This window comes from Eptesicus fuscus, chromosome 11, assembly GCF_027574615.1.
Source record: "Eptesicus fuscus isolate TK198812 chromosome 11, DD_ASM_mEF_20220401, whole genome shotgun sequence".
Classification (NCBI taxonomy): domain Eukaryota; kingdom Metazoa; phylum Chordata; class Mammalia; order Chiroptera; family Vespertilionidae; genus Eptesicus; species Eptesicus fuscus.
Window position 1 is genome coordinate 91,209,136 of NC_072483.1, and position 23,891 is coordinate 91,233,026.

The following is a 23,891-nucleotide window of genomic DNA, read 5'->3' on the forward strand; positions in this document are numbered from 1 at the left end:
GCATGAGCAGGTGGCAAAGACTCCTGTGCCATCCAATACTATGACACTGTTGCCCCAACCTCCGCTTACACTTATGATTGTTTGGAAGGAAGGGCATGGGGAGAGCGGACAGGGAGATGTAATTAAGATAAACTCATTGAAAATAAAAGTAAAAAACCTGTGCTTGGTACACAGATGGGTCAGCTTGGTATATGGTAAAGCCAGAAATGGACCACTGCCCTCTAGCCCCATTCAAAGATGGCCGTAGAAGACGGCAGCGAAGGGAACCGCTCCCAAAGGGAAGAGCTTTATTAGTACACTGGGTCATCTACATTGTGTAGAAAGAAAGTAGCCTGAACTAAAAACGTAAATGACTCATGTGTGGCTGCTTGGTCATGGACTTAGAAGGGGAAGAATAGGAAACTGGGAAGAAGCAGGTCTAGGGAAGAGGTATGTGGACAGGCTTATGGTGTACCATTCCTCTGACCACTGGGAGTCTTGCAGGACTACTATCTGAAATATATTTAAAAAACCCATCACATCTCAATTGTAAGAAACAACCCAATTTTAAAATGGGCCAAAGGTTTGAAGGCACTTTATCAAAGAGGATACATGCATGGCACACAATCACATGAAAGATGTTCAAGATCATTAGTCATTAGGAAAATGCAGATCAAAGCCACGATGAAGCATTGCCACAGTTAGGAGAATCGCTAACATTAAAAGATTGAGCACACTCTACACCTACCACCAGTACAGTGTTACATATCAATTATATCTCAATTAAAAAAAGACAGTGCATCAGTGTTGGTGAAGATAGAGGAACTGAAACTCGCACACTCTGGTGAGAATGTACAGTACTCTGGAAAAACAGTTCGGCAGTTTTTTAAAAAGTTAAGCATATACCTACCATATTTGACCAATCCATTTTACATCTAGTTATTTACCCAAGAGAAAAGGAAATATATGTGTGTGTGTGTGTGTGTGTGTGTGTGTGTGTGTAAAGATCCACATGTATAGTGTTCATAGAGGCTTTATTTGTAACAACCTGAAACTGGAAACAACTCAAATGTCCAACAAAAGTAAATGAATAAATTTTGTATATCAGTACAGTGGAATACCAGTCAGCAGTGAAAATAAATGAACTCCAAAGTTCATTCAACAACATATGCGGATCTCAAATTATGCTCAGTAAAAGTAGCCAAACCAAAAAAGGAGAACATACTGTATGATTCTATTTATCTAAAATTCTACAATATGTAATTGAACCTATAGTGACAGAAAGCAGATTAGTGGTTGCCTGGTGACATGGTGGTGGGTGGGAGAGAAAGAAGGAGGAATTACAAAGAGGCATAAGGAATCTTTTGGGAATGTGCTCATTAATTTACCAAACTTTACACTTTAATTATGTACAGTTTATTATATGTCATCATACTTCAGTTGAGCTGTTAAAAGAAAAAAGATTCAATCTCATGTCCAATACCTGCCCCTTGGCTCAAAGACCATCCTCTGGGAATTCTGTTTCCACTGTAACCCACAAGACAGTGACCGGAGGTAAGCCAGTGAGCTTAGATTACCTGGAGGTCAGGTCAGTGTGGCAGGTTGTTGCAAGTTTTAAGGTAGGAGATACAGGGGTGGTATTCACTCATTCATTAAAAAAAAAAAGTGTGTGAAATGTGTGTGATGCCAGGTTTTATGCTAGGATCTGGAGATACAGCGTTGAATCAGATATGAATCCTGCCGTTAGGAAAGTCAAGGCCATAAACTAGGTAAATGGAGCTTCCTATGTCTGAGACAATCCAGGAGCATGTGAAGGTCTGATAGGATGAGCTGTGAGTGTGGAAGGGCCAGACCCAGATCAGGAAGAACCGGGGTTGGGTACTGAGCTGCATTGATCTCGGATGTATCTCTGAGGATCCAGGTTCTAGCCCTTTGACATTCAAACTTAAGCCACTCAGCAGGGGTTGTGGGCAGGGGTAGACTCCCTGACAAAGAGTGGGTAGGGTAAGTAGTTCCAAATATGTCTGTACAGTGGGTCAAAGAACTAAAGGAAGCATGTATGGAGATGGTCAACTTGAAGAACACTGAGTGGAAAGTCTGTAGTAGAGATAAGATAAAAATAATGCACTAAGGAACAGTTTTCGGGGGAATGGACTCAAATTGGAATTCGAGGGGCTCTTAAAACCCAGTTTGAACAAGTGGAGCTCAGTGGATGCCAGACAGGGATTGGCACAGTTGGGGAGAGGAGAAGAGTCTTCCGTGGTGTAGTGAGGGATGGAGCTAGGCTAGAGAATGGATGGGAATCCACCCAGAGAAATAAATTTAAAACAGGCCACTGTGTGACCAATGGCAGGGGAAAGAGCCAGTCCTTTCTCACCAGCAGGAACACAGATGACCTTAAGAAATGGAAATCAAGGGGCTTTTGATGAGGAGCCCAGGAAAAGAAGGTGTTCCGGTCAAGGTAGAAATGGATGCCTATGGGGTGCTGATGGGAGATGCTCACAGACTTGTGAGCAGATAGTTGACTGACATTTTAAGCCACTAAGTTGTGAGAGAATTTGCTATGAGGCAAAAGTGAACAGCTGCATTCTACTCAGTATCCCTTTGGGTCCACCCAAAGGGAACTCTAGGCTGAGCACCCGCTGTTTGTCACTGACCAGCTCACAGATCTGAGGCTGGGGGAGGATGACATGAGATGGAGACAGTGTGACATGAGGAGAGGAGGATGACTTGGGATAGAGCCAGTGTGACATGAGGGCAAGGGTCAGTGTGACACGGGGAGGGCTCAGTGTGTAGGTGAGGGTCTGTAGTTCACAGAGGAGGGAGTTGATTTCTCAGTTGAGGGCTGGCACATGTCAGAGAGGTGGAGATAGCTGCACTAAGCGAGGACAGGTGAGTGAGTCCAAGGGGACCAGGGGCCTGAATTATTACTGGAGCCAGTGGACTAAGGCAGACAGGATTAGCCAGCGGAGAGTTCTCTTTGCTGATAAAGAAGAGCAAAGCTCTTGGCTTATGATATATCCCTCTGTGGGGAGGGATCAGAACTCTCACCTTGGAGAAACTTCCCAGATTACAATGGGAGGGCAGACACTCTAGAGAGATACGGTCTGGCTGTTTTTCCTCCCTCTGATGCTGTTCCTCACTTAGTTGAGCACACCTTTCCCCCTTAAGCCTCCCCCTCCCTCCTTGTAATTTCTCCCTTTGCAAAGCTTCCCGTTGGTCAGGCTGGTTAAGCGGTTCCCTCCCTTCCCAGGTCTTCTCACTGGAAGAGGGTATGGAGACAGCAGATAGGAACCACCTCTTTCTAGTCTTCACCTTTCTGACAGTGACAGGTGAGTGCAGGCTCCTACTTTGGCTTAAAATTCTGAAAAGGCCATATAGAAAAAAACTTGAGGACATGGTCTGGATCCGGGGGTAGAGAGGTCATCCGTTAGAAAGAAAAAGAATTCAGGACTCCAGTGATTGCAGTTTCCTGGAACACTCAGGAATATCTAGAGCCCACTGACTTTCCTCTGGCTCCCCGGCTCTGGGGTGCGAGAGAAGATTTGAACTGAGATAATATTTTATACTATGGATGGTAGGTGTTAGCAAAAGAGTGTGATTTTGCTGTATAGCTAAGAAGGAAGCTTGAAGAAAAGAGAAGAATCAAGCAGGAAAGAAGGAAGGAAGGGAAGGAAGGAAGGAAGGAAGGAAGGAAGGAAGGAAGGAAGGAAGGACACTAATACAGCGAGAACTCAAAGGGAAAATTAACAGAAGGATTTTGAAGAGGCTTAGTAATACCTTAAGCAACACATTGACAGTTTCAAAGCACGTCCACATAAAATATCTCAGACCTGTCCTCTGGAATGCCTGTCCCTGTCTCTAATATTCTCCCCTCCTTTCTCCAATCTGGCAGCAATAACAGCAACAAACATAACACCAATGCCAGCACAAAAAAAATTAGCTCAACAATTCAATCAGTTGAGCATCAAAACTGCACCAACCTTTTTTATTTTCCTGAAGTCAGAACATGCGTCTTGTTTGGGGACCCTGATCCACCACCAATGGGCTCTCACTGCAGCCCACTGCTTCTTGCCGTGAGTGATGGGGTCCTGGAGGGAAAGGACTTCCCCCTTAGTCACTGGGATTGCTCGGGGGTACCAACGCTCAGCCTTTAAGAGACGGGCACAGGGGACTCTCAAACCTGAGAAGTGGTGGGAAGGAGGCAGGAAGTAGATCCATGTGGTTATGAGTTAGATTCTCGAATGGGATGATGTGGACAGAGGGAATTGGGGAAGCCAAGGACCAAGGGATGAACCAACAGGGAATAAAAGCCCACATAGAATATGGTACAAATCAAAGAATTATGGAACCTCAATGGAAATTTCTCATTTTCCAGACAAGGGGACAGGGATCTTGGCAAGTGATGGAACTCATGCCAAGTCACAAAGCAAGTTAGGGGGAAATAGGATGCAAGATGAGTAATAGAATAATGTCTCCTTTCTCTACTAATTTTTCATGGCCTGTTCCAGATTTCTTGAGATAGATATTGCTGCTGCAAGTGATGAGGGTTTCTTAAAAATTGGGGGGAACTTAAGAGCCATGCTTACTGTCCAACACCCAAATTTCACCCGGGATTCTTCTGAGCATGACCTCATGCTTGTCAAGTTGCTACAGCCCCTAAAGCCCAATGATGAGGTGAAGCTGGCCATTCTGCCCAATACCACGGAGGACAGAAGAGACGACACGTGCACTGTTTCTGGCTGGGGGTGGACATGGAAGAATTTTGGTGAGTGACCCTCAAGACAGACCTTTAGTGTTCCTTGAGTAAGCAATCAATGAGGATTAACATATAAACTTTTATTATAGACTAAAGGCCTGGTGCACAAATTCGTGTACCAGTGGGGTAACCTTGGCCCAGCCTGCAGGATTGGGCCGAAACCAGCTCTCTGACATCCCCTGAGGGGTCCTTGATTGTGAGAGGGTGCAGGCCAGACTGAGCAACCGCACCGGTGCACAATCAGGGCTGGGAGGGACGCGGGAGGTTGGCCAGCCAGGGAGGGACTGTAGGAGGGCTCCAGGGTGTGTCCAGCCCACCTCGCTCAGTCCCTATCTGCCAGACCCCAGCAGCAAGCTAACATACTGGTTGGAGCGTCTGCCCCCTGGTGGTCAGTGCATGTCATAGCAAGTGGTTGAGTGGCCTTAGCATATCATTAGCATATTATGCTTTGATTGGTTGAATGGCTGACTGGTCAACCAGACACTTTTATTATATAGGGCCTGAGAACGTGCATATCTTAACCTCTAATTTTATTAATGTGGGAATTGAGGCCCAAATTGTTGACACAATATACTCAGGGTTAATGTGGCTATTTATGGCTAGAGGTCTCTGGAATCCAGTGTTCTTGCCTCTATACACTGAGCCAAACCGGCTAGGGCTCTGGTTCCTTTTCATTTTGGCTTTTTCTTTCATTGAATAATGGAGAAGTTAATAACAGAAAAGAGGGAAGAGAGGAGAGAAGAAAAGATGAATATGTGAAGGATCAAAGAGAAACAGAGTCTCTCTCTCTCTCTCTCTCTCTCTCTCTCTCTCTCTCTCTCTCTCTTTCTCTCCCCCCCTTCCCACCTCCCCATATCTATGTGCGCACGTGCATGTGCTCAGAGACAGATCCTGATATCGAGGTAAACCAGACTGTCTTTTGGTTCTCTAATGAAAACTGCCAAGAGTCCCCGATAAGGAAATTTCCAGTCAAAATCACAGAGAACATGTTCTGTGCGGGATCATCTCTGGAGAGCACACACTCCTGTAAGGTAACTCTTTTCCCTCTGGGACACTGTTTTGGGATCCATATATCTCCTGTAACCCAATCCAATGTCTTGTCTCTACATTCAAGAAGAGATCGAGGTAAATGGGGTCTGGGAAGGAATGAGTGTCCTCCTTCCAATCAGGACTGAACTTAGATGCCAGGGTGGGAACATCTCAAAGTGCTCTCATTTTTTTATGGCTTCCTCTGATGTGGCTTAGGGAGAGGGGTGGGATGGGCCCAGGATGGCCACCACACATTTCTTCCAGTCCTTATTACTACACCTCTCTGTTCTGGGCCCTCAGATAGGGACTTGGTACTAGATCATCTTCGTTTTGGCTACTCTGCCTGACCCATCTCTCCTTTTTCTAATAGGAAATAGATGCTGTCCCAATCCTGTGCCAAAACCAGCTCCAAGGAATCCTCTCCTGGGCAGAGGGGTGCATTCTGAGAGGTGATATTGGCTACTACACCAAGGTTTCCCACTATACAGACTGGATTCTCAGGGTCATCCGTACCAACTGAGCTCTCTGTAGTCCCTCTCCCAGCAGCCTTGGAACTTGGTTGACCATCCTTGATCCTTCCTTTCCCTCTAACCTCAGAACAAGATGGGAATTTGGCTGCAAGAAGTTTTCTGTTGCTTCTGTTCTCTTGACTTCTCTTGTCCTTTCTCAGTCCCAGCTTGAATGATTATTAAAGAACTTGAGCTGGATAATATTCTCATAAACGGGATAACTTCTCACTACTCCCTTCCTCTCCTCCAACTTCCTACTTACCTGCAGTGGTTTCCCCAGACTTTTCTGGAGCTGTTCTCCACCCACTGCCCTCCAGAGGACATACAGGCCTCAGGAATGTGACAGTGAGATTGTGGGCACCTCTGTGGTGCCTCCTTTTGTCTGACATCATTAGTGTTTAGTCAGGGTTCTGTCCCTCTCACTCCATTGTATCTAGTAAGGCTGCAGTAAATGCTGGGATGTTAAATAGGCTGTTAGCAATATAATTATTAAAAATAGAGGCTACAATTTTAGGAAAGCAACAAGTATAAGGGTTTCAAAAAAATTAAGAGTTGAGGGAATGGGGAGAGGAGTTAAATGGGTCAGACTACCAACTGGAAAGGAGGGATGATCTGAGATATCTTTCTAAATGCTTAGCACAGAAAAATCTAAGATGGCTGGAATAAGATTACTAGAAAAACAACAGGGAAATATGGAAACTTATCCTATCTAATAAAGACGGAATATGCAAATTGACTGTCACTCAGTGACAGCTATGGAGGCACCCACAGCCAATAAGGAGAGAATATGCAAATTGATGCGACAAAGATGGTGGTGGCTGGGCCGACGCTCTATCCACTGAGCCAAACTGGTTAGGGCATCCTGGGCTTTATTTTTATTTTATATTTTGTCTTTGCCTACTGGTGTCCCAGGTTGCAAACTTTTCTATCACTCAGGCCTGGATATACAGTAGCTCCTCCCACCCCCATCCACAGTGTCACTTTCCACAATTTCAGTTACTTGTAAGAAAACCATGGTCTTAAAATATTAAATGGAAAATTCCAGAAAGAATTCATAAATTTTAAAGTATGTGTCATTCTGAGTATTGTAATGAAATTTTATGTCATCATGTCCCATCCCGCCTGGGACATGAATCATCCCTCTGTCCAGTGTATCCTCGCTGTCCAGTAGATGCTACTTCCCCATTTATTACCTTTTTAGATTATTAGGTTATTTGTGATGGTATCACAGTGCTTGTGTTCAAGTAACCCTTATTTTATTGTTATAACTAGAGGCCCGGTGCATGAAATTTGTGCACGGGTAGGGTCCCTAGGCCTGGTCGGCGATCAGGGCCGATCTGGGCCTTTCTTCCCCTGGCTGCCGGCTGCCAGCCGTGGCCTTCCTTCCTTCCTTCTTCGCCGCCCCCTGGTGGTCAGCGCACATCATAGCAAGCGGTCGAACTCCTGAGGGGACAATTTGCATATTAGCCTTTTATTATATAGGATTCTATTTTATTATTAGTGTTGTTAATCTCTTACTGTGCCTAACATATAGGTGAAACTTTATCATAGGTATGTGTTATAGGAAAGAACATAGTATATATAGGGGTTGGTACTATCCCTGGTTTCAGATATCCCTGGGGGTCTTGGAACTTATCTCCTGTGGATAAAGGGAACTACAGTATAGAGGTCAAGAAAAACACTCAGGAAACTCACTGCCAGGTCACTCCTCAGTCCCAAGTTTTCTAGCTGCTTCTCCTTTCTTTTTGCCACTTTTCAAGTCTTCTGGTGAATGACTTATATATTTTGTTATTTGTCATTGTTGTTAGCAGGAGGCGTAGAATGGGATGCGCTTACTCCATCTTTTCTGGAACAAAAGCCTGTCACACTGTAGTTCCATTAGATTCTAGGAAGAAGGAAGGCAGTGAGGTTAACAGGAAAGACACTGAACTGGAAGTCAGGAAACCTGGGTTCCGTCCCGATTCTGTCACTGACCTGTGCAGTGGAGTGCTTGAACCCCAGAAGAATGTGAGAAGTGAATATTAGAACTTCCATGTACATTTATTTTAACTCATCCTTTAAACATGTCTGTTTTGGTCTATGTTTTACAATGTACACAACAGTTCAGTTCATATATATATGTAAAGAATGCATGTATAAATAAGTATACATTGGTGGTGCATGCTCAGAAATATTGTGTAGCCTTGGTGACAACACCACATATCTAAGATTAGACTGCCCCAGATTTTCTGGGACATCTAATTGCCTTAAATATGTCCTATTTGATTTAGGACAACGCCCTTCAATATGGAACAGACTGTAAATATACTCACCAATTAATATTTTCATATATATCTTTAGTTGAATATATAATTCTTAGCTCAAATAATGCTTCCTACATTCCTTAGAACTTTCATATGGAAAAAATGGTCAGATGAGGGTGAATCATTGCTAGAAAAGTAACTCTTTAAGAATAAAATTCCATAAGTAAAATCCAAGTTCATAGTTCTGACATAATAAAATCAGATGAGCTGAGTTAAAAAAAAATAGGCTATTTCTAGAGTGCATTATATTTAGTTAATCTGCTAAGCATCCAGTCCCATTAGTCTGACGTCCATCTTTACCTTTAACATAGACAGGCACATCTGCAGGTAACACTCTGAAACTGTGTTCTGCAGTCCCTTCCACGTGGCCTTCCGTTAGTCTTTCCCTGGCAGTGACACTGAGAAAACTGGTAATGGACCCACCTGAGTTTCAGCTGACATGACTGCCTTGCTAGAGGCTATTTGCCTTAACACCCCTGTAGCTAGTTGTAGCCACAGGATTAGGTTTTGCTGATGGATGTGAGTCGAAGAGCCATGCACAACATCTGTATCACATTCTTAAAAGGGAGCTTTCTGCCCTTCATATCTTTTTCCCACTCCCCCCACCCTGGAGCACAGTTGTGATGGAGGTCAGCCAGCTTCAAGCAAGCCCACGAGGAAACAAGGGAAATGTAGCAGAACAGACAGAAGGGAGCTGCAGGGTCTCCTGGAGCAGAGCTGCCTTCCACCAAAACCTGCCCGCGGCTCCAGACTGCTGTGAGAGAGATGAACACGCATCTCCTTTAAGCTGTTCTATATTGAGGTTTCTTTGTTATAGCAACTTATCCTATAACCTAACTAATATACCCAATATCTGTTGGCTCAGCGTACATTATTATATATTGGGTTCAGCTCTAGGTTCTAGAGATTTAAAAAAATGAATCAGACATACTTTCTATTCTGAAAATCTCCCAACATAAGAAAGGAAAAGTTGACTCCAAGGGAAATGGGATGATGATCGCCATTTATCAACCACCTATGTCTTCACAGGCATTGATTTATTAATCCTTACCGAAAAACAACAGCCACCTGAGGTGTTAGTGGTATCATTGTCGTCCAGCTAAAGAAATGATGCTCCAGTGGCCTTATAAGCAGTGGATTCGCCAGGCCTTCTTACCGTCACCTTTGAACTACGGCTACTTCCTAATTGGTCTGGACAGAGTCAGTAAAACAGCATCTCCATGGCCACTATTGAGATCCCCCCATAATAGGCATGTGTGGGCTGAAACCGGTATGGCTCAGTGGATAGAGCGTCACTCTGCGGTTCGATTCCGGTCAAGGGCATGTACATTGGTTGCGGGCACATCTCCTGGTGGGGGATGTGCAGGAGGCAGCTGGTCGATGTCTCTCTCTCATCGATGTTTCTGGCTCTCTATTCCTCTCTGTGAAAAATCAATAAAATATATTTTTAAAAAAATAGGCATGTGTGGTTTGTATTCCAGAACTCCACCCACTCCATCTTCCAACAGCAGCTCCCAGGTTTTAGACTGAGTTTTATTCTTACTCCCCCGCTTTAGTCCATGCTCACCAAGACTGCACCGCTGTCATCACTCAGAGGTGAGACACGCACCCAAGGCCTAAGCCAGTCCGTGCATCCACCGTGTTCCTCATGCCACAGTGGTTGGAAGCCACTTGCTCTCGCTTTTTGGTGTTGAAGCTGAAAGGATGGAAAGTCTGGAGCTGTGCTGTGAAGAACCTGATACTGAAGCCACACAGAGTTAAAGAACAGAGCAGCAAGCACAAGGGACTTGTTTAGCCTGAATTCAACGAGGCTCAGAGCCTGGGACCTATGCCTGGGCTTTTTAGTTTTATTTATTTATTTATTTATTTTTTTAATTTCTTTATTGATTAAGGTATCACATATTTGTCCTCGTCCCCCCATTTCCATCCCACCCCCCTCCCCACGTATGCTCCCACCCCCCTGTTGTCCTTAACCACTGGTTGGGCTCATATGTCTGCACACAAGTCCTTTGGTTGATCTCTCCCTTTATCCCTACCCTTCCCTACCCTCCCCCCGAGGCCCGACAGTCTGATCCATGCCTCCTTGTTTCTGGGTCTGTTCTTGTTCATCAGTCTATGTTGTTCATTATTTCCCCTAGATGAGTGAGATCATGTGCTCTTAGAAATACACTTATAAGAACCGAAAATGAGACAAGCAATAATGGTTATGGTGACAGGCAAATGAATCAGTCTGTAGTGAGTTTCTTTCTGGGCCAACAGTTCTTTTGAGACCCAATTTCAATGTCCAACAGTTCCTTATGTGTACATGTCAGCACTGACATTTCAGTTCTGGATGGTGGACAACTGGTGGTAATGCAGGTCCGACTCTGTCTGGTTTGGTCCTGGGCAATCTGCAGTGATGCACAGCTGCTAACTGCTATTATGGGAAGGCCACATCAGCGTCTTCTGTCTCTGGACTGCTTCTCTTCTGTATTCATGGCTGGAGTAGTCCTGTCGATTCTTCTCTTGCTAGAATCCACATGGTCTCGGAGTTGTTTTCTGAAAATATACAAACATATTCTCGACCAAAAGTTAATAAAGGAATATTTTCTATAAATTTGACTGGGGATCCTTTTTCAATTTTTGCCCAAATGATTTTCCTCTGGCTTGTTTTATCACCTTGTGTGTTTTTCATGGGTGTCTTGCTTTTAGCCTTACAATTAATTTTCTAAAGTATTAATTTTCTAGATGTAATTTACTTACAGGATATTTTTCCTTACATGATATTACTCTACTATCCCCTCCTTTTTTGATTTAAATGTTAGGAGGCTTTTGAAAATTTTATAATGTAGTCTTGATGGCTTTTAAATTTTAATTTTTTGTACTATAATATTACTGTTTTAGGTTCATTACATGGTGCACAATTTTATCGTGAGATGAAGTACCAATAAAGATTTTAGTTGATACTTTATTTATTTTTTATTTATTTATTTATTTATTTATTTATTTTTTAAATTTCTTTATTGATTAAGGTGTCACATATTTGTCCTCATCCCCCCATTCCCATCCCACACCCCTCCCCACGGATGCCCCAATCCCCTGTTGAACTTAACTGTTGGATAGGCTTATATGCATGCATACAGGTCCTTTGGTTGAACTCTCCCCCTCCCCCCAACTTCCTCCTACCCTCCCCTATCCTCCCTCTGAGGCCCGATAGTCCGATCGATGCCTCCTTGCTTCTGGTTCTGTTCTTGTTCCTCAGTCTATGTTGTTCATCATTTCCTCTAGATGAACGAGATCATATGTCACTAGATATATACTAATAAGAACTGAATGTGAGACGAGCAATAATATTTATGCTGACAGGCAAATGAATCAATCTGTAGCGAGCTTCCCCCTGGACCAACAGTTCTTTTGAGACCCAATTTCGATGTCCAGTAGTTCCTTATGTGTACATGTCAGCACTGACCCCTCAGCTCTGGATGGTGGACAAATGGTGGTAATGGAGGTCCGACTCCCTCTGGTTTGGTCTCGGCCGAACCCAGGGGCACAGCGTCACCCAGACTAAGGGGCACGTGGCCTCACCCATACCCAAGGGGCGCGTGGTCTCACCCGGGCCTGGGACCCAGCCTCACCCGGATGGATCCAGGGGCGCACAGCCTCACCCGGACCCAGGATCTGGCTTCACCCGTACCCAGGGACGCTTGGCCTCTCCCAGACCCAGGGGCACGTGGCCTCACCCGGGCTTAGTTGCACAAGGCCTCACCTGGATCCAGGGACACATGGTCTCTCCCGCACCCAGGGACGCTTGGCCTCTCCCAGACCCAGGGCCACTTGGGCTCACCCGGGCCTAGGTGCACGAGGCCTCATCCGGATCCAGGGACGCATAGTCTCACCCGGACCCAGGGACGCTTAGCCTCTCCCAGACCCAGGGCCACTTGGGCTCACCCGGGCCTAGGTGCACGAGGCCTCACCCGGATCCTGGGACACATGGTCTCACCCGGACCCAGGGATGCTTGGCCTCTCCCAGACCCAGGGCCACTTGGGCTCACCCGGGCCTAGGTGCACGAGGCCTCACCCGGATCCAGGGACACATGGTCTCACCCGGACCCAGGGACGCTTGGCCTCTCCCCGACCCAGGGCCACTTGGGCTCACCCGGGCCTAGGTGCACGAGGCCTCACCCGGATCCAGGGACACGTGGTCTCACCCAGACCCAGGAACGTTTGGCCACTCCCAGACCCAGGGCCACTTGGGCTCACCCGGGCCTAGGTGCACGAGGCCTCACCCAGATCCAGGGACACATGGTCTCACCCGGACCCAGGGACGCTTAGCCTCTCCCAGACCCAGGGGCACGTGGCCTCACCCGGGCCTAGGTGCACGAGGCCTCATCCGGATCCAGGGACACATGGTCTCACCCGGACCCAGGGACGCTTGGCCTCTCCCAGACCCAGGGCCACTTGGGCTCACCCGGGCCTAGGTGCACGAGGCCTCACCCAGATCCTGGGACACATGGTCTCACCCGGACCCAGGGACGCTTGGCCTCTCCCAGACCCAGGGCCACTTGGGCTCACCCGGGCCTAGGTGCACGAGGCCTCATCCGGATCCAGGGACGCATGGTCTCGCCCGGACCCAGGGACGCTTGGCCTCTCCCAGGCCCAGGGGCACGTGGCCTCACCCAGGCCTAGGTGCACGAGGCCTCACCCGGATCCAGGGACACATGGTCTCACCCGGACCCAGGGACGCTTGGCCTCTCCCAGACCCAGGGCCACTTGGGCTCACCCGGGCCTAGGTGCACGCGGCCTCACCCGGATCCAGGGACACATGGTCTCGCCTGGACCCAGGGGTGTGTGGGCTCTCCCAGACCCAGGGGCGCTTGGCTTCGCCCGGGCACGGGATCCAGCGTCATCCGGGTCCAGGGGCACTTGGCCTCACCCGGACCCGGAGTCCGGCCTCACCTGGACCCAGGGGCATGTGGCCTCACCTAGACCCAGGGACGTGAGGCCTCACTTATACCCAGAGGCGTGTGACCACACCCGAGCCCAGAGGCGCGCAACCCCGCCCGCACCCGGGTCTCAGCGGGGCCCCGTCTTCCCGATCCCAATTCCTGCCGGTCAATCCCCCCTCAGCAATTCCCCTGGCCATCCTTCCAGAGCTCCAGTATGGCTGCTGCAGAATTCGTCGGGCGGCGGCTCGGCGAAGCTCCGGTGCACCCGGTGCATGGCGGTGGGCCAGTCTGGCGTCGCTGCGTCGGCCCTTGGGTCTGCATCGGTGGCCGGTCGCCGAGCATGCGCACCTGGCCGCTTCCGGGGCGTTGAGATTCTTGACGGACTCAGAGGTCAGCAAGCGCGGAGTCTCCCACCCCATGTCTCATAGGGGCTCGTCTGTCCGTGCTTGGCTGCCAGTGGAGCCGTCCCCTCAGCCGGAGACCGCCGGGGGAACTGCGCCGAGCACGTTCCAGGCCGCTGTTGTATCGCCTGAGCCATAGTTCTTTTGTGTCGCCTGAGCCGTAGTTCTTAAAGTGTGGTCTTTGGGTCACCGGCATCAGCATCATCCCACATACCCCTCTTTTATTCTAGTTGTAGAGCATCTACTCAGCCAGCCCTATGGTGGTCTTGGATGGTGTCTGCTCTGCTCTCTTGTCGTAGTCTCAAAGTTGTTGTGGTAGGCAACAATCAGGCTTCCGCCCTATGCCTCCATCTTGGTCCTCCTTTGTATAGTTAAGTCTTGATTGTTGTTGGTGTCACTGGGGGGGCTCTCTTTGTCTATAAAGGAAGAGTTGCTGTGCAGGAGACACGTTTATGGGCCGGGTCTTGGTGCAGCAAAGCTTTGGCGCTCACTGAATATTCCCGTTGAATGTGTCCCTTATGCACGTGGTTGAAATCTGGTGTCATCTCCCACAGACCACTAGATGCCCTCGTTTCTGGGTCTCCAATGGGGTGTAGATCAGCTACTGCCTTAGGCACTCAGCAAGGATTACAGCAAAAACTGTAGTTTCTTCCTCCTGTCTGAGTGGCCCTGGAGCAGTCCGACTAGAACAGCAGATCATCTGGTCCGCTGCCAGAGGGCAGGCCACCCACATGCATAAGCCGTTGCTTGGGGCGCAGGTGTGCCTGCAAGACTTGCGGGGCAGGTCTTCAAAACGTGCGGGGCGGGTCCCAGGGCGGGGCGGGGTCTCAGGGCGCCAACAGGCCATGGTGCGGCGAGCCGCGATGACTGTGAGTCTGGTCCTTCTGCCTTCCACGTATCTAAGTCCCCTCGTTCCGCACTCCAGCGCAGCAAACACTGATTGCTGGGTGCACCTCCGCAAGAGTCCCGCCTCTCCCCGCAGGCATCTGGGTCTCCCAGGGTTCGCCAGAAGATGGGTTTCAGGGTGATGGAGAGCTAATCTCCCTTAGGTTTGGAACAAAAGCCCCTTTCCCCCGCCACCAGCCAGACCCACGCACCTCCACACCTCATCCCCTCCGATTTCGCTGGGTGCGAGGCAACAGAACAGCCTTTAACCTCCGCCGCTATCTTTTTCAAACTTCTCAATTTGTACTTCTTAATCCCTTCATTTCAGTCAACTCTACTGAAGTCTAGCGCCGCCGGGAGGTGCACGGAAAGGGCGCCCGGGCCTCCGTCCGTTGCGCGGTGCGCGCGTCCCGCGGAACCAGGCACGCGAGGGCCGCGCGGCTGGGACGGGCGCTGGGCGGCCGCCGAGCTCCAGGCACCGCCATCGCCGCGTTCCGGACGTCGCCGCCGCGGCGTCCCCCCAATTTATACTTCTTAATCCCTTGAATTCAGTCAACTCTACTGAAGTCTAGCGCCGCCGGGAGGTGCACGGAGAGGGCGCCCGGGCCTCCGTCCGGTGTGTGGTGCGCGCGGCCCGCGGCACCAGGCGCGCGGGGGCTGCGCGGCGGGGACGGGTGCTGGGAGGCCGCCGGGCTCCGGGTGCCCCCGCTGCGCGGCGTCCCCAGCGTCCCGGGCCGGGCGGCCTGCGGGGGCGGCAGAGTTGCGAAAGTGAGTGAGTTTCCCAGGGTTTCGCCCGGAATGGGGTTCAGTGCAATCGGAGCCGGTGCTCAGCGCACTCCGGAGCCTTTATCTTCTTCCTGCCAGTGAACTCCGGCCAGGTCATCAGCCGCCCCCTCCTCTCCGGTTCCATCCTCCCCGCAGGCGCGTGTGCTCGTGTCTCCGCCCGTTTCTCCATACCTCAGGCTTTTACGGCTTCCCCGACTGTCCCCGTGGCCTTCTCCTTCCCCCCAGCTGTGGGCATTTCAGTCCACCAACTTTCCTGTGGTTCTGGACGATGTCCGTTCTGACCTCTAGTTGTATTTTTGAAATTGTTGTGCCCGGCTGCAGGTTAGGTGTTTAACCTATGCCGCCATCTTGGTTTCTCCTAGTTGATACTTTAGGAACACCTTTTTGTCCAGTACAGTTATTTTTCTAGAATATTCACTTGTTTCAACTGGCCAATTTAAATTTGCCTGAAAACTTGACTACTATTTTACTGTCAAATTTATTACTCTAACAATAATCTTGTTTTACCCTGTAAATATTGGTGGAAGGGATTATTTGCCTTCTTGAGTAGGTCCTGAGCATTCCTGGTGGTAGGCTGGATTTAGATATCATAAACCCCCTTCACCACAACATGGGTACAAGACAACTCAAACAATTCTTGTTGGAGTGAGAGGGCAGCTGCTGTCGGCCAAGTCTCTGTCGGTCACCTGGATCCTGATCTGAGCTGGGCATGGGAAGCACGAAGCAGCCATGGGGGCAGGAGACCTCCCTCAGAAGGGGCTAGGATTCAGGCCCCTGCAATGTTGGGGGGGTGAGGGTCTGTGCCCCACCTCTGTTGATCCCCAAATTCTCTCCTGATGGCCCCTCTGCGACTGTGCCTGTCTTAGGTTGTTCCTTCCTTGAGGAATCTTACCCGTCTCTGGCTAACCAGCCATCCTCCGGGGCCAAGCAGGGTGACGTGAGGTTCAGTTTTGTCTCCTTGGTAGCCTATGCCCCCGTGGCCTCCATGCGCCTGGGCTTTTTAGTTACACGAGACACATTTCCTTTTCAGCCCGTTTGGGTCAAGTTCCTGCCACTTGTAACCAAAAGAATCCCACTTTCTCCTCCAGCCTCAGCCTGTGCCTAAGGAATTCCTGTGCATCAGTGGAGACTGTGCATCTTTCTAGCCCATGGTTCATGATTTTATTGCTTGCCAGAACCTCCAAGATTCTTGATAAAGAAAAATTTATTATGTAAAATCAGAATGTTTTGTCAGCAGCAGTAATACACAGAGAGACTTCCTAACATCTATCTTACTTGGTAATTTTGGATTTGCCATGGTTCATGGCTTGTGAATTTTTAGCAGTAGCATTGATGATGTTTTATATTCATGTACTTTAAAAATCTGGTATTTGATCTAATGGTACCCTCTGTCTAAATACAGTGCACAATGAGAAATATTGCAGGCTCCAGGACAAAACCTCTAGTGAGTTAAATTTGGAGTCTTCTTATACCATCAGAAAATTATTAAATTCTTCTTTTTTGTTTTTTGGACTTTGAGAGCTCATTTCATAGTACTGCTTTAAACCCTTTTCTCAGGAAATCATCAATGTATTGTATTTGCTCAGATAACTTGTTTTTAAAAATATATTGGATTAGACTCTGAATCACAATCTTCCCTTCTAGTCTCATACATGTGGTCTGAGGAGCTGGCTCTATTTTCAGTGATTCTATAGAAAACTAATTTTTCTGAAATAACTTAGTGTTATTTCATTGACAGCTTTCCCCCCCGCAGGCTTTGTGTAGTACACATATTCCTATGCCCTGCATCTGTGCTCCTTTCATTCCTCCATCACACCATCCCCCATAGTGAGGAAAGAGGTGGAACACATGTGTCAGAACTGTGGAGAGGGCAAGTAGGCGGCTGAGTGTGTAGATGGAGAGGGCAGGTGAGCGGCTGAGTGTGTAGGTGTGGAGAGGGCAGGTGAGTGGCTGAGTGTGTAGGTGTGGAGAGGGCAGGTGAGCGGCTGAGTGTGTAGGTGTGGAGAGGGGCAGGTGAGCGGCTGAGTATGGAGGTGTGGAGAGGGCAGGTGAGCGGCTGTGTGTGTAGGTGTGGAGAGGGCAGGTGAGCGGCTGAGTGTGTAGATGGAGAGGGCAGGTGAGTGGCTGAGTGTGTAGGTGTGGAGAGGGCAGGTAAGTGGCTGAGTGTGTAGGTGTGGAGAGGGCAGGTGAGCGGCTGAGTGTGTAGATGGAGAGGGCAGGTGAGTGGCTGAGTGCGTAGGTGCGGAGAGGGCAGGTGAGCGGCTGAGTGTGTAGATGGAGAGGGCAGGTGAGCGGCTGAGTGTGTAGGTGTGGAGAGGGCAGGTGAGCGGCTGAGTGTGGAGGTGTGGAGAGGGCAGGTGAGCGGCTGAGTGTGGAGGTGTGGAGAGGGCAGGTGAGCGGCTGAGTGTGGAGGTGTGGAGAGGGCAGGTGAGCGGCTGAGTGTGTAGATGGAGAGGGCAGGTGAGTGGCTGAGTGCGTAGGTGTGGAGAGGGCAGGTAAGTGGCTGAGTGTGTAGGTGTGGAGAGGGCAGGTGAGCGGCTGAGTGTGTAGATGGAGAGGGCAGGTGAGTGGCTGAGTGCGTAGGTGCGGAGAGGGCAGGTGAGCGGCTGAGTGTGTAGATGGAGAGGGCAGGTGAGCGGCTGAGTGTGGAGGTGTGGAGAGGGCAGGTGAGCGGCTGAGTGTGGAGGTGTGGAGAGGGCAGGTGAGTGGCTTTGTGTGTAGGTGTGGAGAGGGCAGGTGAGCGGCTGAGTGTGTAGATGGAGAGGGCAGGTGAGTGGCTGAGTGCGTAGGTGTGGAGAGGGCAGGTAAGTGGCTGAGTGTGTAGGTGTGGAGAGGGCAGGTGAGCGGCTGAGTGTGTAGATGGAGAGGGCAGGTGAGTGGCTGAGTGCGTAGGTGCGGAGAGGGCAGGTGAGCGGCTGAGTGTGTAGATGGAGAGGGCAGGTGAGCGGCTGAGTGTGGAGGTGTGGAGAGGGCAGGTGAGCGGCTGAGTATGGAGGTGTGGAGAGGGCAGGTGAGCGGCTGAGTATGGAGGTGTGGAGAGGGCAGGTGAGTGGCTGAGTGTGTAGGTGTGGAGAGGGCAGGTGAGCGGCTGAGTGTGTAGGTGTGGAGAGGGGCAGGTGAGCGGCTGAGTATGGAGGTGTGGAGAGGGCAGGTGAGCGGCTGAGTGTGTAGATGGAGAGGGCAGGTGAGTGGCTGAGTGTGTAGATGGAGAGGGCAGGTGAGTGGCTGAGTGTGTAGATGGAGAGGGCAGGTGAGCGGCTGAGTGTGTAGGTGTGGAGAGGGCAGGTGAGCGGCTGAGTATGGAGGTGTGGAGAGGGCAGGTGAGTGGCTGAGTGTGTAGGTGTGGAGAGGGGCAGGTGAGCGGCTGAGTATGGAGGTGTGGAGAGGGCAGGTGAGCGGCTGAGTATGTAGGTGTGGAGAGGGCAGGTGAGTGGCTGAGTGTGTAGGTGTGGAGAGGGCAGGTGAGCGGCTGAGTGTGTAGGTGTGGAGAGGGCAGGTGAGTGGCTGAATGTGTAGGTGTGGAGAGGGCAGGTGAGCGGCTGAGTGTGTAGATGGAGAGGGCAGGTGAGTGGCTGAGTGTGTAGGTGTGGAGAGGGCAGGTGAGCGGCTGAGTATGTAGGTGTGGAGAGGGCAGGTGAGCGGCTGAGTGTGTAGGTGTGGAGAGGGCAGGTGAGCGGCTGAGTGTGGAGGTGTGAACGTGGGGCCTGTGCTTTAGACTGTATCTGTTGGGTGTGTGGGAACACAGATTCAAAGAGAAAGGAAGTGTGTTAGAATTGTAGGGCTGCTCAAAACTGTATAATGCCTTTAATTTTTTATATGTTTTCAATTATAACTGATTTTCAGTTTTTGAGTCTCTGTGTATACTGTTAAAGAACTCAAATGAACATAAATCAGATCTCCAATGGAATACATGAAATTTTAGGAAAGGGCTTCATAGACCTTGATGAGAAGAGTCATCTGTCATCCTTAAAATTTAACTGGACGTTTTACAACTCCATGTTACTAGTCTCTAATATGTTTATATTCAAATTACTTATATCCCTTTTTTCACATATTGGAACTAGAAAATGTTCATAACACTATCTCTCTCTCTCACACACACACACACACACACACACACACACACACACACCAACATACTGTCTTGTGACAGTTTTGTTCTTTTTTTTTAAGAAAAAAATGACTGGAAGTTTGTACTTCTTAATCCCTTTTCCCTTTTCTGCCAAAACCCCACTCCCCGCTGGCAACATCAGTTTGTTCTCTGTATCTCTGAGTTTGTTTCTGTTTCATTTTGTTTGTTCATTGTTTTGTTTTTTAATTCCACATATAAGTAAATTCACAAAATATGTGTCTTTCTCCTTCAAACTTATTTTACTGAACATAATACCCTGCAGGTCCATCTGCATTGTTGCAAATGGCAAGAGTTCATACTTTTTTATGATTAATATTCCATTGTTTAGATGTACCACCTCTTCTTTATTCACTCATCTATCGATGGACACCAGGTTGCTTCCATATCTTGGCTATTGTAATCAATGCTTCCAATGAACATAGGAGTACATATATTGTTTTTATAAAATTATCGTTTTTGTTTTCTTTAGATAAATACTCAGAAGTGGAATTGCTGAGTTATATGGTAGTTCTGTTTTTAAGTTTGGGGGAATCTTCATACTGTTTTCCATATGACTCTGCTAATTTACAATCCCATCAACAGTGCACAAAGGTTCCCTTTTTTCCACATCCTTGTCAACACTTGTAATTGGTTGTCTTTTTTGATAATGGCCATTCTAACAGTGTGAGGTGATATCTCATGGTAGTTTTGATTTGCAACTCCCTGATGATTAGTGATGTTGAGCATTTTTTCATGTGTCTGTGGTCATCTGTGTATCTTCTTTGGAGAAATGTCTATTTAGGTCTTCTGCCCATTTTTTAATTGGATTGTTTGTTTGTTTTTTTTGTGTGTGTTTTTTATGTTGAGTTGTATGTATTTTTTATATATTCTGGATATTAACCCTTATCAAATATATCATTTATAAATATCTCTTCCAATTTAGTAGGTTGCTTTTTGTCTTGTTGATGCATTTCTTTGCTGTGCAAAAACCTTACAGTTTGATGTAGTCCCATTGTTTATTTTTGCTTTTTACCGCCTTTTTCCACAGGAAAATATCCAAAAAGATATTGCTAAAAGACATGTCAAAGAATTTACTGCCTATGCTTTCTTCTAAGAGTTTCATGGTTTCAGATCCTGCATTTAAATCTTTCATCTATTTTTAGTTTATTTTTGTATGTGGTATAAGACAGTGGTCTAGTTTATATTTTTTTGCATGTGTTTGTCCAGTTTTCCCAACACCATTTATTGAAGAAACTGTCTTTTCACCATTGCATATTCTTATCTCCTTTGTTGTTGATTAATTGACCATATAAGCATGGGTTTATTTCTGGGTTTTCTATTCTGTTCCATTGATCTATGTGTCTGTTTTCGTTCCAGTACCACACTTTTGATTACTATAGATTTGTGGTATAGTTTGAAATCAAGGAGCATGATATCTCCAGATTTTTCTTCTTTCTCAAGGTTTCTTTGGGTCTTTGGGATCTTTTGTGATTCCATATAAATTTTAGGATTTGTTCTACTTCTGTGAAAACTGCCATTGGCATAGGAATTGCACTGAATCTATGAATGTTTTGGATATGTGAACATTTAAATAACATTTATTCTTCTAATCCATGGACACAGCATATCCTTCCATTCATTTGTGTATTCTTTAATTTCTGTCATCAATGTCTTACAGTTTTCAGAGTATAGTTTTTTTTTTATCTCCTTGGTTAAATTTACTTCAAGGTGTTTTATTATTTTTGATGCAATTGTAAATGTGATTGTTTTATTAATTTCTCTTTCCTGATAGTTTGTTATTTGTTCATAGAAATGCGACAGATTTCTGAGTATTTATTTTGTAACCTGCAACTTTATTGGACTTAATTTTTAGATGTTATTCATTATTAAACATGGTGCTATACAATAATGGATTAATGAAAAAATCAAGAAGAAAATTTAAAAATATTGTGAGACAAATGAAAATGAAAACAAAATTATTCCAAATCTTTGGGACACAGCAAAAGTAGTTCTAAGACAGAAATTCATAGAGATACAGGGGCTACCTCAAGAAACAAGTAAAATCTCAATATAAATTTATACCTATAGGAACTATAAAAAGAAAAACAAAATCCTAAATGAGTGGAAGGAAGGAAATAATAAAGATCAGAGCAGAAATAAATGAATTAGAGACTCAAAAATAATAGAAAAGAAACAAAAAGATCTGTGAAACTAAAGAGCTGATTATTTGAAAAAAAGAAACAAAATAGTTAGACCTTTAGCCAGGCTCATAAAAAATAAATAAAAAAATAAAGAGAGGAGCCTAAATAAAATCACAAATGAAAGAGTAGAAATGACAATCAACATCACGGAAATACAAAGGGTTTTAAGAGAGTACTAGAACAATTATATGTCAACAAACTGGACAAACTAGAAGAAATGGATAAATTTCTAGAAACATATAATATTCCAAGACAATCAGGAAGAAACAGAAAATTTGAACAGACTGATTACTAGAAATGAAATTGAATCAGTAATCAAAAGACTTCACAGGTGAATTCTACCAATCTTTTAAAGAAAAAACAATACCTATTCTTCTCAAACTATTCAAAAAAGTTTAAGTGAAGGGAAAGCTTCCAAACTAATTCTGAATCCAGCATTACCCTGATACCAAAACCAAAGACTATTAAAAGAATTACAAGCCAATATCCCTAATGAACATAGATGTAAAAATTCCCAACAAAATATTAGCAAACCAAATTCATCAATACATTAAAAGATTATGCATCATGTTTAAGTGGGATTTATTACAGGAATGCAAGGATAGTTTGATATCTGCAATCAATCAACATAATACACCACAGAAACAAATTGAAGGACAAAATTCATATGATTATATCAATAGATGAAAAAAAAAGCATTTGACAAAATCCAACATCCATTTATGATAAAAACTTGCAGCAAAATGGGTATAGAAGGAACATACCTCAGCATAATAAAGGACATATATGACAAGCCCACAGCTAACATCATACTCAGTGGTAAAAAGCTAGAAGCTTTTTCTCTAATATTAGGAACAAGACAAGGATGCCCATTCTAACCACTCTTATTCAGCATAGTATTGGAAGTCCCAGCCATGGTAATCAGACAAAAAAAAAAAAAAGAAAGAAAGAAAAGAAAAAGTATCCAAATTATAAAGAAGTAAAATTTCACTATTTACAGATGACACCATGCTGTATATAGAAAACCCTAAAGATTCTACCAAAAAAAATATTAGAACTAATAAATTAATTCAATAACAGGTTTTTTAACCCTGGATTTTGATGCTATAATTTTCAGAAAGACTGATTTTATAAGCATAGTTGTTTTCTTTTGTGGGTTTCTTGTGTGTGTGTGTGTGTGTGTGTGTGTGTGTGTGTGTGTGTGTGTGTTTCACAAAAATGCCATGCATCAAGGGTAATTGTTTAATAATCAGTGTTCTTGGATTCTACTTTTTGGCCTTGACAGTAACTTGGCACATAATCCTGAGCAAATAATCTTGTAATCCAAGACTCAGTCTTCTTTACTAAACTTAGATCATCCCCAAGGCCCTTTCAAGGTCCATAACTCCTTAAAAGAGACATGATTTATAAATCACAAATATTACCTTTGTGATTAATAGGAAAGAATATGAAATACTTTCGAAGCCTTACCCAATTATTTAATCTTAGTTCTGGATAACAGATTTATGCTTGAAGTTATCCATAAGTCTTATCCTTCTTGTCTCAATTGGCGACAGTCTTAGAGTACAGAGGATACCATGTGATTATGATGCAATAAATTTTGCAAACAAAAGGGCTTTGTTTTGGTCATTGCTAGATCCCCAGTTCCCAGAACAATGGATTTAAATTTTTCTAAATGAATAAACAAGAAAGTCCCAAAATGGAGGATTTATAAAACCCAATAGGAAAACAGACTGAAGGATAATAATTGAGTCTATAGGGGTGAACTAGAGTTTGCCAAGCAGAAAAGGCGGAAAAGATATTCCAGGCAAAGCCAAGTGTGTTGTGGCAGAACTGTGAGTCGTTTTCAATATCAATCTTTCCTTCCCCAGGAAAGGAATTCCTAGGCCCATGACCACTGGAATGAAGATTACATTTCCCACCTCCCTGTGGCTTAGTCAACTGACTAGGGCTTCGCCCATAGGGTTAGCTATTCCTTTGATGCAGTGTCCTTAAATGGAAGA

The 23,891-nt window shown here is 46.3% G+C and overlaps 1 protein-coding gene and 1 long non-coding RNA gene across 4 annotated transcripts; one reads left to right on the forward strand and one right to left on the reverse strand.

Annotated features, from left to right (window-relative positions):
• The first annotated feature begins 1,389 nt into the window (after positions 1–1,389).
• Positions 1,390–10,018, forward strand: LOC114233354 (serine protease 58-like). 3 transcript variants are annotated; one of them, XM_054722791.1, is made up of 7 exons: positions 1,390–1,533; positions 3,233–3,311; positions 3,875–4,055; positions 4,491–4,747; positions 5,621–5,769; positions 6,138–6,216; positions 9,609–10,017. In XM_054722791.1, the coding sequence occupies exons 2-7, from the start codon at positions 3,254–3,256 to the stop codon at positions 9,680–9,682; spliced, it is 798 nt and encodes a 265-aa protein (XP_054578766.1). In that variant the 5' UTR covers positions 1,390–1,533; positions 3,233–3,253; the 3' UTR covers positions 9,683–10,017. The 3 variants fall into 3 exon arrangements, with proteins under 3 accessions (XP_054578766.1, XP_054578765.1, XP_054578767.1); XM_054722790.1 differs by lacking the exon at positions 1,390–1,533 and adding an exon at positions 2,366–2,440 and having other exon boundaries at positions 9,609–10,018; XM_054722792.1 differs by lacking the exons at positions 1,390–1,533; positions 3,233–3,311 and adding an exon at positions 2,811–2,871.
• LOC129150672 (uncharacterized) lies at positions 7,536–23,418 on the reverse strand. The gene is made up of 3 exons (XR_008557397.1): positions 23,359–23,418; positions 7,972–8,161; positions 7,536–7,719 (listed from the first exon to the last, which is right to left on the reverse strand). It is a non-coding gene; the product is annotated as an uncharacterized LOC129150672 (long non-coding RNA).
• Positions 23,419–23,891: the final 473 nt, after the last annotated feature.

Excerpts from the sequence above, each read along its gene's own strand:
- LOC114233354 (XM_054722790.1), top strand. The coding sequence starts at position 2,384 with ATGGAAATCAAGGGGCTTTTGATGAGGAGCCCAGGAAAAGAAGGTGTT. Across the intron at positions 4,056-4,490 it reads GCAGCCCACTGCTTCTTGCC|ATTTCTTGAGATAGATATTG; the intron begins GTGAGTGATGGG and ends GGCCTGTTCCAG. Across the intron at positions 6,217-9,608 it reads AGAGGGGTGCATTCTGAGAG|GCATTGATTTATTAATCCTT; the intron begins GTGATATTGGCT and ends ATGTCTTCACAG.